Source organism: Lipotes vexillifer, unplaced genomic scaffold (assembly GCF_000442215.2).
Source record: "Lipotes vexillifer unplaced genomic scaffold, Lipotes_vexillifer_v1.1 scaffold34, whole genome shotgun sequence".
Lineage (NCBI taxonomy): Eukaryota > Metazoa > Chordata > Mammalia > Artiodactyla > Lipotidae > Lipotes > Lipotes vexillifer.
In genome coordinates, this window is record NW_006776832.1 from 331,666 (window position 1) to 346,206 (window position 14,541).

Genomic DNA, 14,541 nt, shown 5'->3' on the forward strand with positions numbered 1-14,541 from the left:
AGCACAGGTCACTGCCCCCACCCCTCTTCCGGGGAGCCTGTGCAGCCCGCCACTGCCAGGTTCCCGGGATCCAGGGACAATTTCTCAGGGAGAACACACGGCGGGCCTCAGGCTGGGGCAACGTCACGCCGACTTCTGCCGCCGCAGGACCGCTCCGCACTCCGTGCCCCTCCCTGCCCCCGGCCTGAGAGCGCCAGAGCCCCCGAGTCAGCGGCTCCTTTAACGCCGTCCTGTCTGAGCAAAAAGCAGACGCCCTCCAGCGACCTACACGCAGAGGCAGGGCCAAGTCGAAAGCTGAGCCCCTGTGAGCTGTGAGAACAAAGAAGAAAAAGGGAAATCTCTCCCAGCAGCCTCAGAAACAGCGGATTAAAGCTACACAATCAATTTGATGTACCCTGCCTCTGTGGAATACATGAATAGACAGCGAATCATCCCAAATTGAGGAGGCGGACTTCTAGAGCAAGATCTATGATTTTTTCCCCTTTTCCTCTTTTTGTGAATGTGTATGTGTATGCTTCTGTGTGAGATCTTGTCTGTATAGGTTTGCTTCCACCATTTGTCCCAGCGTTCTATCCGACCATTTTTTTTTTTAATTTTTTTCTTAATAATTAATTTTAATTTAAAGAACTCTGTTATACTTTACCTTCTTTCTATCTTTCCTTCCTTCCTTCCCTTTTTGAGACAACGAATCGTCCCAAATTGAGGAGGTGGACTTGGAGAGCAAGTTTTATGATTTTTTCCACTTTACCTCTTTTTGTGAGGGTATATGTGTATGCTTCTATGTAAGATTTTGTCTCTATAACTTTGCTTCCACCATTTGTCCTAAGGTTCTATCCTTCCCTTTTTTTTTTCCTCTAAATAATTATTTTTTTAATTCAATAACTTTATTATACTTTATTTTATTTTACTGTATCTTCTTTCTTTCTGTATTTTTTCCTTCCTTCCCTCATTCCTTCCTTCCTTCCCTCCTCCCTCCCTCCCTCCTTTCTTTCCTTCTTGCCTTCTTCCTTTCTTTTCTTCTTTCTTTCTTTCTTCCTTCCCTCCTTCCTTCCTTCCCTCCTCTCTTTCTTTCTTTCTTTCTTTCTTTCCTATTTCCTCCTACTTATACTAATTCTCTCTACTTTCTCTCCCTTTTATTCTGAGCCGAGTGGATGAAAGGCTCTTGCTGCTCCAGCCAGGAGTCAGGACTCTGCCTCTGAGGTGGGAGAGCCAACTTCAGAACACTCGTCAAGAAGAGACCTCCCAGCCCCACATAATATCAAACGGCGAAAATCTCCCAGAGATCTCCATCTCAACACCAGCACCCAGCTTCGCTCAACGACCAGCAAGCTACAGTGCTGGACAACCTATGCCAACCATATAGCAAAACAGGAACACAACCCCACCCACTAGCAGAGAGGCTGCCTAAAATCATAATAAGTCCACAGACACCCCAAAACACACCACCAGACGTGGACCTGCCCACTAGAGAGACAAGATCTAGCCTCATACACCACAACACAGCCACTAGTCCCCTCCACCAGGAAGCCTACACAACGCACTGAACCAACCTTAGCCACTGGAGACAGACATCAAAAACAACGGGAGCTACGAACTTGCAGCCTGCAAAAAGGTGAACCCAATCACAGTAAGATAAGCAAAATGAGAAGACAGAAAAACACACAGCAGATGAAGGAGCAGGATAAAAACCCACCAGACCTAACAAATGAAGAGGAAATAGGCAGTCTACCTGAAAAAGAGTTCAGAATAATGATAGTAAAGATGATCCAAAATCTTGGAAATAGAATGGACAAAATGCAAGAAGCAGTTAACAAGGACCTAGAAGAAATAAAGATGAAACAGACAATGATGAACAACACAATAAATGAAATGAAAAATACTCTAGATGGGATCAATAGCAGAATAAATGAGGCAGAAGAACGGATAAGTGACCTGGAAGATAAAATAGTGGAAATAACTACTGCAGAGCAGAATAAAGAAAAAAGAATGAAAAGAACTGAGGACAGTCTCAGAGACCTCTGGGACAACATTAAACGCACCAACATTCGAATTATAGGGGTTCCAGAAGAAGAAGAGAAAAAGAAAGGGACTGAGAAAATATTTGAAGAGATTATAGTTGAAAACTTCCCTAATATGGGAAAGGAAATCGTTAATCAAGTCCAGGAAGCACAGAGAGTCCCATACAGGATAAATTCAAGGAGAAATACGCCAAGACACATATTAATCAAACTGTCAAAAACTAAATACAAAGAAAGCATATTAAAAGCAGCAAGGGAAAAACAACAAATAACACACAAGGGAATCCCCATAAGGTTAACAGCTGATCTCTCAGCAGAAACTCTACAAGCCAGAAGGGAGTGGCAGGACATACTGAAAGTGATGAAGGAGAAAAACCTGCAACCAAGATTACTCTACCCAGCAAGGATCTCATTCAGATTTGATGGAGAAATTAAAACCTTTACAGACAAGCAAAAGCTGAGAGAGTTCAGCACCACCAAACCAGCTTTACAACAAATGCTAAAGGAACTTCTCTAGACAAAAACACAAGAGAAGGAAAAGTCCTATAATAACGAACCCAAAACAATTTAGAAAATGGGAATAGGAACATACATATCGATAATTACCTTAAATGTAAATGGACTAAATGCTCCCACCAAAAGACACAGATTGGCTGAATGGATACAAAAACAAGACCCATATATATGCTGTCTACAAGAGACCCACTTCAGACCTAGAGACACATACAGACTGAAAGTAAGGGGATGGAAAAAGATATTCCATGCAAATGGAAACCAAAAGAAAGCTGGAGTAGCAATTCTCATATCAGACAAAATAGACTTTAAAATAAGGACTATCAGAAGAGACAAAGAAGGACACTACATAATGATTAAGGGATCGATCCAAGAAGAAGATATAACAATTGTAAATATTTATGCACCCAACATAGGAGCACCTCAATACATAAGGCAAAAACTAGCAGCCATAAAAGGGGAAATCGACAGTAACACATTCATAGTAGGGGACTTCAACACCCCACTTTCACCAATGGACAGATCATCCAAAATGAAAATAAATAAGGAAACACAAGCTTTAAATGATACATTAAACAGGATGGACTTAATTGATATTTATAGGACACTCCATCCAAAAACAACAGAATACACATTTTTCTCAAGTGCTCATGGAACATTCTCCAGGATAGATCATATCTTGGGTCACAAATCAAGCCTTGGTAAATTTAAGAAAATTGAAATTATATCAAGTATCTTTTCCGACCACAACGCCATGAGATTAGATATCAATTATAGGAAAAGAGCAGTAAAAAATACAAACACATGGAGGCTAAACAATACACTACTTAGTAACGAAGTGATCACTGAAGAAATCAAAGAGGAAATTAAAAAATACCTAGAAACAAATGACAATGGAGATACAACGACCCAAAACCTATGGGATGCAGCAAAAGCAGTTCTAAGAGGGAAGTTTATAGCAATACAAGCCCACCTTAAGAAGCAGGAAACATCTCGAATAAACAACCTAACCTTGCACCTCAAGCAATTAGAGAAAGAAGAACAAAAAAACCCCAGAGTTAGCAGAAGGAAAGAAATCATAAAAATCAGATCAGAAATAAATGAAAAAGAAATGAAGGAAACAATAGCAAAGATCAATAAAACTAAAAGCTGGTTCTTTGAGAAGATTAACAAAATTGATAAACCATTAGCCAGACTCATCAAGAAAATAAGGGAGAAGACTCAAATCAATAGAATCAGAAATGAAAAAGGAGAAGTAACAACTGACACTGCAGAAATACAAAAAATCATGAGGGATTACTACAAGCAACTCTATGCCAATAAAATGGACAATCTGGAAGAAATGGACAAATTCTTAGAAATGCACAAACTGCCAAGACTGAATCAGGAAGAAATAGAAAATATGAACAGACCAATCACAAACACTGAAATTGAAACTGTGATTAAAAATCTTCCAACAAACAAAAGCCCAGGACCAGATGGCTTCACAGGCGAATTCTATCAAACATTTAGAGAAGAGCTAACACCTATTCTTCTCAAACTCTTCCAAAATATAGCAGAGGGAGGAACACTCCCAAACTCATTCTACGAGGCCACCATCACCTTGATACCAAAACCAGACAAGGATGTCACAAAGAAAGAAAACTACAGGCCAATATCACTGATGAACATAGATGCAAAAATCCTCAACAAAATACTAGCAAACAGAATCCAACAGCACATTAAAAGGATCATACACCATGATCAAGTGGGGTTTATTCCAGGAATGCAAGGATTCTTCAATATACGCAAATCTATCAATGTGATTAACCATATTAACAAATTGAAGGAGAAAAACCATATGATCATCTCAATAGATGCAGAGAAAGCTTTTGACAAAATTCAACACCCATTTATGATAAAAACCCTGCAGAAAGTAGGTGTAGAGGGAACTTTCCTCAATATAATAAAGGCCGTATATGACAAGCCCACAGCCAACATCATCCTCAATGGCGAAAAACTGAAAGCATTTCCACTAAGGTCAGGAACAAGACAAGGTTGCCCACTCTCACCACTCTTATTCAACATAGTTTTGGAAGTTTTAGCCACAGCAATCAGAGAAGAAAAGGAAATAAAAGGAATCCAAATCGGAAAAGAAGAAGTAAAGCTGTCACTGTTTGCAGATGACATGATACTATACATAGAGAATCCTAAAGATGCTACCAGAAAACTACTAGAGCTAATCAATGAATTTGGTAAAGTAGCAGGATACAAAATTAATGCACAGAAATCTCTGGCATTCCTATATACTAATGATGAAAAATCTGAAAGTGAAATCAAGAAAACACTCCCATTTACCATTGCAACAAAAAGAATAAAATATCTAGGAATAAACCTACCTAAGGAGACAAAAGACCTGTATGCAGAAAATTATAAGACACTGATGAAAGAAATTAAAGATGATACAAACAGATGGAGAGATATACCATGTTCTTGGATTGGAAGAATCAACATTGTGAAAATGACTCTACTTCCCAAAGCAATCTATAGATTCAATGCAATCCCTATCAAACTACCACTGGCATTTTTCACAGAACTAGAACAAAAAATTTCACAATTTGTATGGAAACACAAAAGACCCCGAATAGCCAAAGCAATCTTGAGAACAAAAAATGGAGCTGGAGGAATCAGGCTGCCTGACTTCAGACTATACTACAAAGCTACAGTAATCAAGACAGTATGGTACTGGCACAAAAACAGAAAGATAGATCAATGGAATAGGATAGAAAGCCCAGAGATAAACCCATGCACATATGGTCACCTTATCTTTGATAAAGGTGGCAGGAATATACAGTGGAGAAAGGACAGCCTCTTCAATAAGTGGTGCTGGGAAAATTGGATAGGTACATGTAAAAGTATGAGATTAGATCACTCCCTAACACCATACACAAAAATAAGCTCAAAATGGATTAAAGACCTAAATGTAAGGCCAGAAACTATCAAACTCTTAGAGGAAAACATAGGCAGAACACTCTATGACATAAATCACAGCAAGATCCTTCTTGACCCATCTCCTAGAGTAATGGAGATAAAAACAAAAATAAACAAATGGGACCTAATGAAACTTCAAAGCTTTTGCACAGCAAAGGAAACCATAAACAAGACCAAAAGACAGCCCTCAGAATGGGAGAAAATATTTGCAAATGAATCAACTGACAAAGGATTAATCTCTAAAATTTACAGGCAGCTCATGCAGCTCAATAACAAAAAAATAAACAACCCAATCCAAAAATGGGCAGAAGACCTAAATAGACATTTCTCCAAAGAAGATATACAGACTGCCAACAAACACATGAAAGAATGCTCAACATCATTAATCATTAGAGAAATGCAAATCAAAACTACAATGAGATATCATCTCACACCAGTCAGAATGGCCATCATCAAAAAATCTAGAAACAATAAATGCTGGAGAGGGTGTGGAGAAAAGGGAACACTCTTGCACTGCTGGTGGGAATGTGAATTGGTTCAGCCACTATGGAGAACAGTATGGAGGTTCCTTAAAAAACTACAAATAGAACTACCATATGACCCAGCAATCCCACTACTAGGTATATACCCTGAGGAAACCAGAATTCAGAAAGAGTCATGTACCAAAATGTTCATTGCAGCTCTATTTACAATAGCCCGGAGATGGAAACAACCTAAGTGCCCATCGTCGGATGAATGGATAAAGAAGATGTGGCACATATATACAATGGAATATTACTCAGCCATAAAAAGAAACGAAATTGAGCTATTTGTAATGAGGTGGATAGATCTAGAGTCTGTCATAGTGAAGTAAGTCAGAAAGAGAAGGACAAATACCGTATGCTAACACATATATATGGAATTTAAGAAAAAAAAAATGTTATGAAGAACCTAGGGGTAAAACAGGAATAAAGACACAGACCTACTGGAGAACAGACTTGAGGATATGCATGGGAGGGGGAAGGGTGAGGTGTGATAGGGTGAGAGAGAGACATGGACATATATATACTAACAAACGTAAGGTAGATAGCCAGTGGGAAGCAGCCGCATGGCACAGGGAAACCGGCTCGGTTCTTTGTGGCTGTCTGGAGGGGTGGGATAGGGAGGGTGGGAGGGAGGGAGACAAAGAGGGAAGAGATATGGGAACATATGTATATGTATAACTGACTCACTCTGTTATAAAGCAGAAACTAACACACCATTGTAAAGCAATTATACCCCAATAAAGATGTTAAAAAATAAATAAAAAATACTTTTGTGCTACTTTTAAAAAAGGTCTTCAGGGAAGTATGGCTGAATTAATGTCTAACTCCTTGTTACTGGGGAGCTTTCATAGGGATACTGGTCATATGCATTTAGCCTGGGAGCTAGTGTCAACTGGAATGGGGCAAGGGTCCGTTTTCTTGAGTGCCTGGAGGCTGACCACCACTGGAGGGAGGGAAGAGTGAGAATGCAGATGGTTGCTGAGAAGGGAGACAACACTGGACTATTTTTAGACACTATTAACTGCTCTCTCTAAAAGGCCCTATCCAACCAACCGAACCACGATAAATAAGCATTCATGTCATACCCAGCACCAAAGCGCCACGGAACAAACTGGAATCCTCCAAGTCCCTTACTTTTGTGAGAACTGCTGTATGCTCTTCTCCGCAACTGATATAGACGACTTTTTGTGTTCGTAGGAGCTTCACGTGGCAAGGAGACTCTCGATCTAGAATGAGAGAAATAGCACAGCGTCACTACCATTTGCCTCTGAGACGTACACAGCTGTCTTAGCCTGAATTGTGGGTCCCCCTGGACTCCTGACTCTCATGTTCCGCTTCCTGCCTGAACCTCCACTTGCATGTCTAACAGATGCCTCATTTTTAATGTATTTAAAACTTAACTCATGGGTTCCCTCCACTCCCCAGTTCTTCCCACCGCTCCGCCCCACTCCCCATACATAGCTTTCCTCATTTCACCCTTGCAGCTTTTCCTCTTTCTTTCAAACTACACATCCAACAATGAGCAAAACCAACTGGCCCACCTTCAAAATATATTCAAGTCCATCTTTATTCCCACTACTTCCAAACTGGTCTCCCAGCTTCCCCCGTGGACCCACTCTAGGCAAAGTTAAACTGGATCAATCTCCTCAACACCTCGGTGTCTTCCCTGATTTCACTGAGAGGAGCCAAACTCCTTAGCCTGCCCTTCAGGCCTTACATAAAGGGTCCCCCCCCCGCCAGCTCTCTGAGCTTCTGTCTTCCAGTCACCCCAGCCCTGAGCACACCACAGATCCTCGTGCGCCAGAGCTTCTGCACACCCTGTTCCCTCTGACTGGAACAGTCTCCGCCCAGCGAATCTACATGTCTCCTCTCCGACTTGACTTCCTACAGGGCTCTGCTCAAACATCTCATCCGAGAGGCCCTCCCTGGCCGCCTTATATGAAACAGGAACCTTTCCTCTCAAAGCCTGTGACATACTGTAGACTTACTGGTCTGTGGTTTGCGTCTGCCCACTAGCAGGCAATCTCCACTAAGCCAAGGGTATTCTCTGTGTTGGTCCCTGCTATACCCTTAGTGCCTGACATGGGGCCAGCACATACAATCTCCTCAGGAAGCACATACTAAACAAATGTGCTTAAGAGGGCCACGTGAAGACTTCACCTACCTTTCTCATCACTGAGCCCGAGCTGCCCCGCGTTATTCATCCCCCAGCCAAATACAGCTCCCGAGAGAGACAGGGCAAAGCTGTGGGCCCCTCCTGCAGTCACCTGTGCCAGCGGGATCCCTTCCAGGGACCTCACCCTCTGCGGGCTGGCTTGGGAGGGGAACTCCTTCCCCAGGCCCAGCTGCCCATGGCTGTTCTTCCCCCACGTGAAGAACTGGCCATCTGAAATAAGAGGAGGATAACTGGTATTACCAGAAATGATACAAGTGCCATCCACAAAAATAACCTTGTTAGAACACCAGGGTTGCCCGGTAGGCTCCTTTGTTAGTGCCCTCCGGCCGCAACACACACACACTCAAGAGCAAGGGAGCAGACACACTTCATGCTGCAACCAAAACTCCCACTTGTCATGACAACAGAGATAAGCTGAGCCTTATCACCCTTCCAAGGCTATTAACATTTATGCAAAGAAAAAAGTAAATGTTTAAGTCAATTCAGTTTTGAATAGCAGGCTGTGATCCACTAAGCAAGGTGAAAGAGTTCTGACCACACCAGGACCATGAGAGACCCAGGACTTCACGGGGTCTAGCTATGACCCAGACGGCGCCACAGAGAATCAAGCAGGACCTGTTAGTGCTGACTTCCCTTCAAATTTATCCTAACAAAATAAAGCATTATTTGCTGGCTTAGGTTTTTCTAACTCCATCCTCTTCATTTACTTGGGAGCTTCACGGTGGAATATAATGCCATAGTGAGCATAGCTAAGAAAAACCAATCTTCCGCTCAAGAACACGACTGACGTACTGTTTCCTCATCACCTTCCCCCGAGAGACAGTTGGAGCAGCAATGATGACCACCTCCTTCATCATCCAAACCCTGAGAAAAGTATGAGCTACACAAAGGCTGTCTGAGAATTGATGCTGTCCAACAGGAATGCACAGACCCTAACTAGTTAGTTAAAGGTATCCAGTTAGATAACATCACACAAAAATGCAAAGAGAGGGCTTCCCTGGTGGCGCAGTGGTTGAGAGTCCGCCTGCCGATGCAGGGGACACGGGTTCGTGCCCCAGTTCGGGAAGATCCCACATGCCGCGGAGCGGCTGGGCCCGTGAGCCATGGCCACTGAGCCTGCGCGTCCGGAGCCTGTGCTCCGCAACGGGAGAGGCCACAAGAGTGAGAGGCCCGCGTACCGCAAAAAAAAAAAAAAAAAAGCAAAGAGAAATGGTTCTCAAATTAACAGAACATTGCAGAGATGTACTTACCAGCTGCAAGAGCCAAGCAGTGCCAGTTGCCACAGGAAACTTGCAATATTGTCTGCTGGTTCAGCTTCTGTATTAACCTAAAACAGAAAAGACTTTCCTCTTAAGAAGGGCATTCACGAACAATGAATGGAAATATTCCCAACTAAACAAAACAGTTGTAATAAGTAACATCTTCCACAAAAGACTTTAAAATCAAACATATAATCTTACATGATATAATTCTATTAAGTCTTTCACTAACCTCCGGCCTCTTTGGTAGCTACTGTTTAAAAAAAAAAAAAAAAATTCTGCACCTAAACCCATTACCATAGCCCTCTGTTAATTCCCACCTTGTCATCTCCAATTCAGGGACGAAAGGAGTAAACTACAGAAGAAAGATTCCCTAAGAACATGGCTAGTATCTAAACGGCTTTCAAATGAGGGTAATGCCATGATTCAGTGATCCCACTTCTGGGTATATATCCAAAAGAACTGAAAGCTGGGTACCAAAGAGATATTTGTATATCCACATTGATAGCAGCATTATTCAAAATGGCCAAAAGGTGGCAGCAACCCAAGTATCCATCAACAGATGACTAGAAAAACAAATGAGGTATACACATTTGGAATACGTATACAACAGAATATTCATCAGCCTTTAAGAACAAAAACTCTGACACATGCTACAACATGGATGAAACTTGGACATTATGCTAAGTGAAATAAGCCAGTAACAAAAAGACAAATAATGCATAATTCCACTTACGTGAGATAGCTAGACTAGTCAAAGTCATACAAACCAAAGTCTAACAGTGCCTGCCAGTGGCTGGGAGAGGAGAAATGGGGAGCTGTCATTTAATGAGTACAGAGTTAAATTTCTGCAAGAGAAAAAATTTCTGGAGATTGGTCACACAGCAACGTGAATATACTTAACACTACTGAACTGTACACTCTAAAATGGATAAGATGGTAAATTTTATGTTATGTGTATTTTACCATAATTTAAAAAAATTAAGAAGGGCAATGCCTCCAAAACTCTGATTCCCTAGGATGATAAAGAGGAAGATCATATGATAAACCTGTTTGTTTGTTTGTTTGCGGTACGCTGGCCTCTCACCGTTGTGGCCGCTCCCGTTGCGGAGCACGGGCTCCGGACACACAGGCTCAGCGGCCATGGCTCACGGGCCCAGCCGCTCCGCGGCATGTGGGATCTTCCCGGACCGGGGCACGAACCCGTGTCCCCTGCATCGGCAGGCGGACTCTCAACCACTGCGCCACCAGGGAAGCCCCATATGATGACTTTTAAATCCCGCTGCTCTGCTTGCTCGTGTCAAAGACAGAGATAAGAACAGTACCCATTCACAGGGTTGTGGTGAGAATTAAAAGAAAAAATTCATGCTTGGCACTGCCCAACAGAGGTGGACAGCCTGAGAATATCTGCTGCTTCCTACTTTAGTAATTCACAAGTTGCCGTTTTCCTCTTCATTAAGTGTATGCCATGGGAACAAAGGAGTCAGACGGGCACACTTTCGGGAAGGGGCATTTTAGAAGACAGACATCCAATAGGCGAGGAGGGGGTTACTTAGAGTGATAGGTAGATGTTGATTTTGTTAATGGTTTATTTTCTCGGATCTAAAAAAATTTATAAAATAGAGTTCACATATGCATTTAGTACCAAACAGAACCCAACTATTTTTTATGGTAGATTCACATGCAATTGTAAGAAATAATACAGAGATCCCTTGTACACTTTGTCCAGCTTCCCCCAGTGATGACATTTTGCAAAACTACAGTATAGTATCATAACAAAGATACTGACATTAATATAACCTACCAATCTCATTTATGTTTGGGTTGGCCAAAAAGTTCATTCAGGTTTTCCCACAGGATGTTACAGGAAAACCCAAACGAACTTTTTGGCCAGGCCAGTATCTCCCCAGTTTTATTTGTACTCATTTCTGAGTTTGTAGTATTTGTGTCACCTGTGTAGGCTCATGTATCCAGCACCATACTCAATGGTTCCAACACCACAAGGATCTCTTTTGTTGTACTTTTATAACCACTCCTCCCCTCCCCCACTCGTAAGCCCTGACAGCCACTAATCTACCCTCCATTTCCACAATTTTGTCATTTTGAGAATGTTACATAAATGGAACCATACAGTAGGTAGCCTTTTGGGATTGGCTTCTTTTTCACTCAGAATAATTCCCTGGACATTTGTCCAAATTGCTGCCTGTATCAGTAGCTTGTAGAACCCCACTATTTTTTTAAATTGGAAAGTGTAATACTGCTTTGGGGCCCAGTGTCTCAGAACCTTATGCGGCAACAGCCCTTTTTCCTGGCCAGCTTCCACTCAAATTCCCCACACTCCTCCACTGGAGTCACTGGAGGGTCACCGTTACCCTCAATACAACCTCCACAATCACAGTTACAGAGAGGAAGCAGGTCAAAAGGACAAGACAAACAGTAAGAAATTATACCCTTGAGGTGGAGAAAGCGGGATACACATGCACAAGCATATACTGTGTTTTACCTACTCACCTTACTGCACCCTCCCAATAACTTTGTAAAGGTACACAATACTACGTAACTCCATTCTTAAGTTAGGAAATCGAGGCCTAGATAAGTTCAGCAATTTGCCCAAGGTCATTCACGTAATAAGTAATAGAGCCAGTACTGGAATCTGAGTCCGTATGACCTCGAATCTATGTTACTTTCCACAATACTAAGGTATGAATTAATGAATTTAATTAAGTTATAATATGAAATTATATACAAACTAAACCCTCAGAAGTCATCCATAATTTAGACATGACTAATAAAAATAATAACAAACTGCGACTCTAACACAGATTACTCCATTTTTAGAAATGAAATGCCACTAAACAGCTTTTCTTGAGTCTTTGGACATCAACGAATGAAATACTTTTGTCATTAATGTTATAAGTCTTTTCCTTAATATTACAATTGCGTTAAAATATAGCATCCCCCTTTTTAAAATTTCTACTCTCCCTCTTCCCCCCAAATTAATTTTTGGAAGTAATGAATCCAAGACACTACCTGTTCTAAATCAGGAAGTGGAATCAAATCATTCTTACCTCCCTGTTCCTCTTTTCCCTAAAACAGCTTTTGATTAAAGAGACAAAAATCTAAGAAGGGCAAAAAAGGAAGAGGAAGAAGAATGTATTGTCCTTTAAAAGGGACAATAATTGGGCAGGGAAGGAGAAGCATTTAAGAAACACACTTGCACTGAGCAATGCATATGTGATGGAGCACCCTTAGCAATGGTGATGCTAAAATGAACGATCCAGGTCTCCTGGCATCACGAGCTCCCGGCTTTGTACTAAAAATAGTTATTAAATTAAAAATTGCAAAGAATGTGACAAGTACTGCAATACAAGGAATGTTGTACATCTGCAGTATAAAGGAGCAGGAATTAAATGAAGGAAATAAACCAGCGGTCTCTTTGATCATTAAGAACCCTCAACAAACAGAGATGCGCCCCCTCCAAAACGTCCACCTGAAAGTAACTTCAATATTTTAGACATTTACTTAGTGGTGAAGCATCTGTTACGTATTTAGCTAAACCATCTAAGATTCAGAATTAAGTAAATACTTAAGGGACTAAAAACCATTGTATTAGTACTTTTGTGTTAAACAACTTATGTATATTTGGTATTTTAGCTGTTGGTAATGCTTAAGGTAATTTGGCCTGTTATTAGAGTATCAGGTCAGCCTTGTGATTCTATTTTAAAGTGACTCATTGAATAATTGTTTTAGGTTTGCAATTTTAAGTTAAAGGTTAGTAAGTCCAGCAATATGAAAAGGTGTTTTTTTATTCAAACACTATTGAGTTCCAAACACTCTGCCAGCAACTAGGCTACTGGAATAAATAAAGTACAGCTCCTGAACAACTCACATTTTTTAACTGGAGACAGACACTTCTATAAATCATTACAATTTTTGTGACAAGTGTTATAACAGTATAAGGCATGACAGTGACACAAAGGAAACTGCAATCAAAAGAAGAAAGCAGAACCCAAACCAAGGAATCTAACAAAGAAACTAGCAGGAAATAATATTTACAGCAACTGACATTCTTACCTGGGTACTGCCACAGAGTCCTCAGTAGTCATGAGTCCTAGTTGACCATCGCTCCCTGCACCCCAAGAAAACAGCTGGCCCCGGTCACTGAGGGCCAGACTGTGGGACTCGCCACACGCCACGTGGACAATATGCTGATCTGCCAAAGCTCCAATTTGCTCTGAAGAAAAAAAAAAAAAAAAAAAACCCAAAAGAGGAAAATGTAAAGCCCAGAAACGGGAATTACACAGAATTAGCTTCCTAGGCAGTTATGTTTTTCAGAAAGAACCACTACATCTGTATATTTATAAAGATTTTATGTGTTTCTAAAAGGTATCCATTGAAACCCCAGCTATACTGGCTAGCACACACGCCTGGAGCGACACACACACCAGATGTTCCCCCCGTACCTGCTGCTTCTCCCCAGAAAGATGCCTGAAGGCTTACTATTCGGACATGCGGAACCAGCGAGGCCCCAATGTGAGTAAGGCATGTTACTAAAAGCAGTGGGATTGAGTGAAATTTTGCCTGGGAACGACGAGACCTCCCCCATCCAGAAAAACACCTTTCTCCCCTTAGTTCCAGAACACAATCTCTCTATATATACCTATCCAGCCAGAAGATAGAAGGCTTTCTCTGAGAAAACTGGCCCAAAAGAAAAGACCCATAGCTACTGACGTTTGTGGGTCCCCCAATGAAATGTCCAGCTTCCCGCTAGTTAACAAGACTTGCCCAAACACAGCTCCACTCACGTTTCAGCACCTCACTCTTAAATATAAAAGACTGGCCAAGGATCAACATATACATGGGGAAATTTGTTTTTTTAACATCTTTATTGGGGTATAATTGCTTTGCAATGGTGTGTTAGTTTCTGCTTTATAGCAAAGTGAATCAGTTATACATATACATATGTTCCCATATCTCTTCCCTCTTGCGTCTCCCTCCCTCCCACCCTCCCTATCCCACCCCTCCAGGCGGTCACAAAGCACCGAGCTGTTATCCCTGTGCTATGCGGCGGCTGCTTCCCA

The 14,541-nt window shown here is 41.5% G+C and overlaps 1 protein-coding gene across 1 annotated transcript in view; it reads right to left on the minus strand.

Moving 5' to 3' along the window:
- HERC3 (HECT and RLD domain containing E3 ubiquitin protein ligase 3) overlaps window positions 1-14,541 on the minus strand; it is a 134,742-nt gene that overhangs the window by 86,736 nt on the left and 33,465 nt on the right. The window contains exons 2-5 of the mRNA XM_007450674.1: window positions 13,535-13,694; window positions 9,452-9,528; window positions 8,190-8,411; window positions 7,160-7,251 (exon numbers count right to left, since the gene is read on the minus strand). Of these exons, the coding sequence (XP_007450736.1) occupies window positions 7,160-7,251; window positions 8,190-8,411; window positions 9,452-9,528; window positions 13,535-13,694 (551 nt within the window). The remainder of the gene's footprint in view (window positions 1-7,159; window positions 7,252-8,189; window positions 8,412-9,451; window positions 9,529-13,534; window positions 13,695-14,541) is intronic.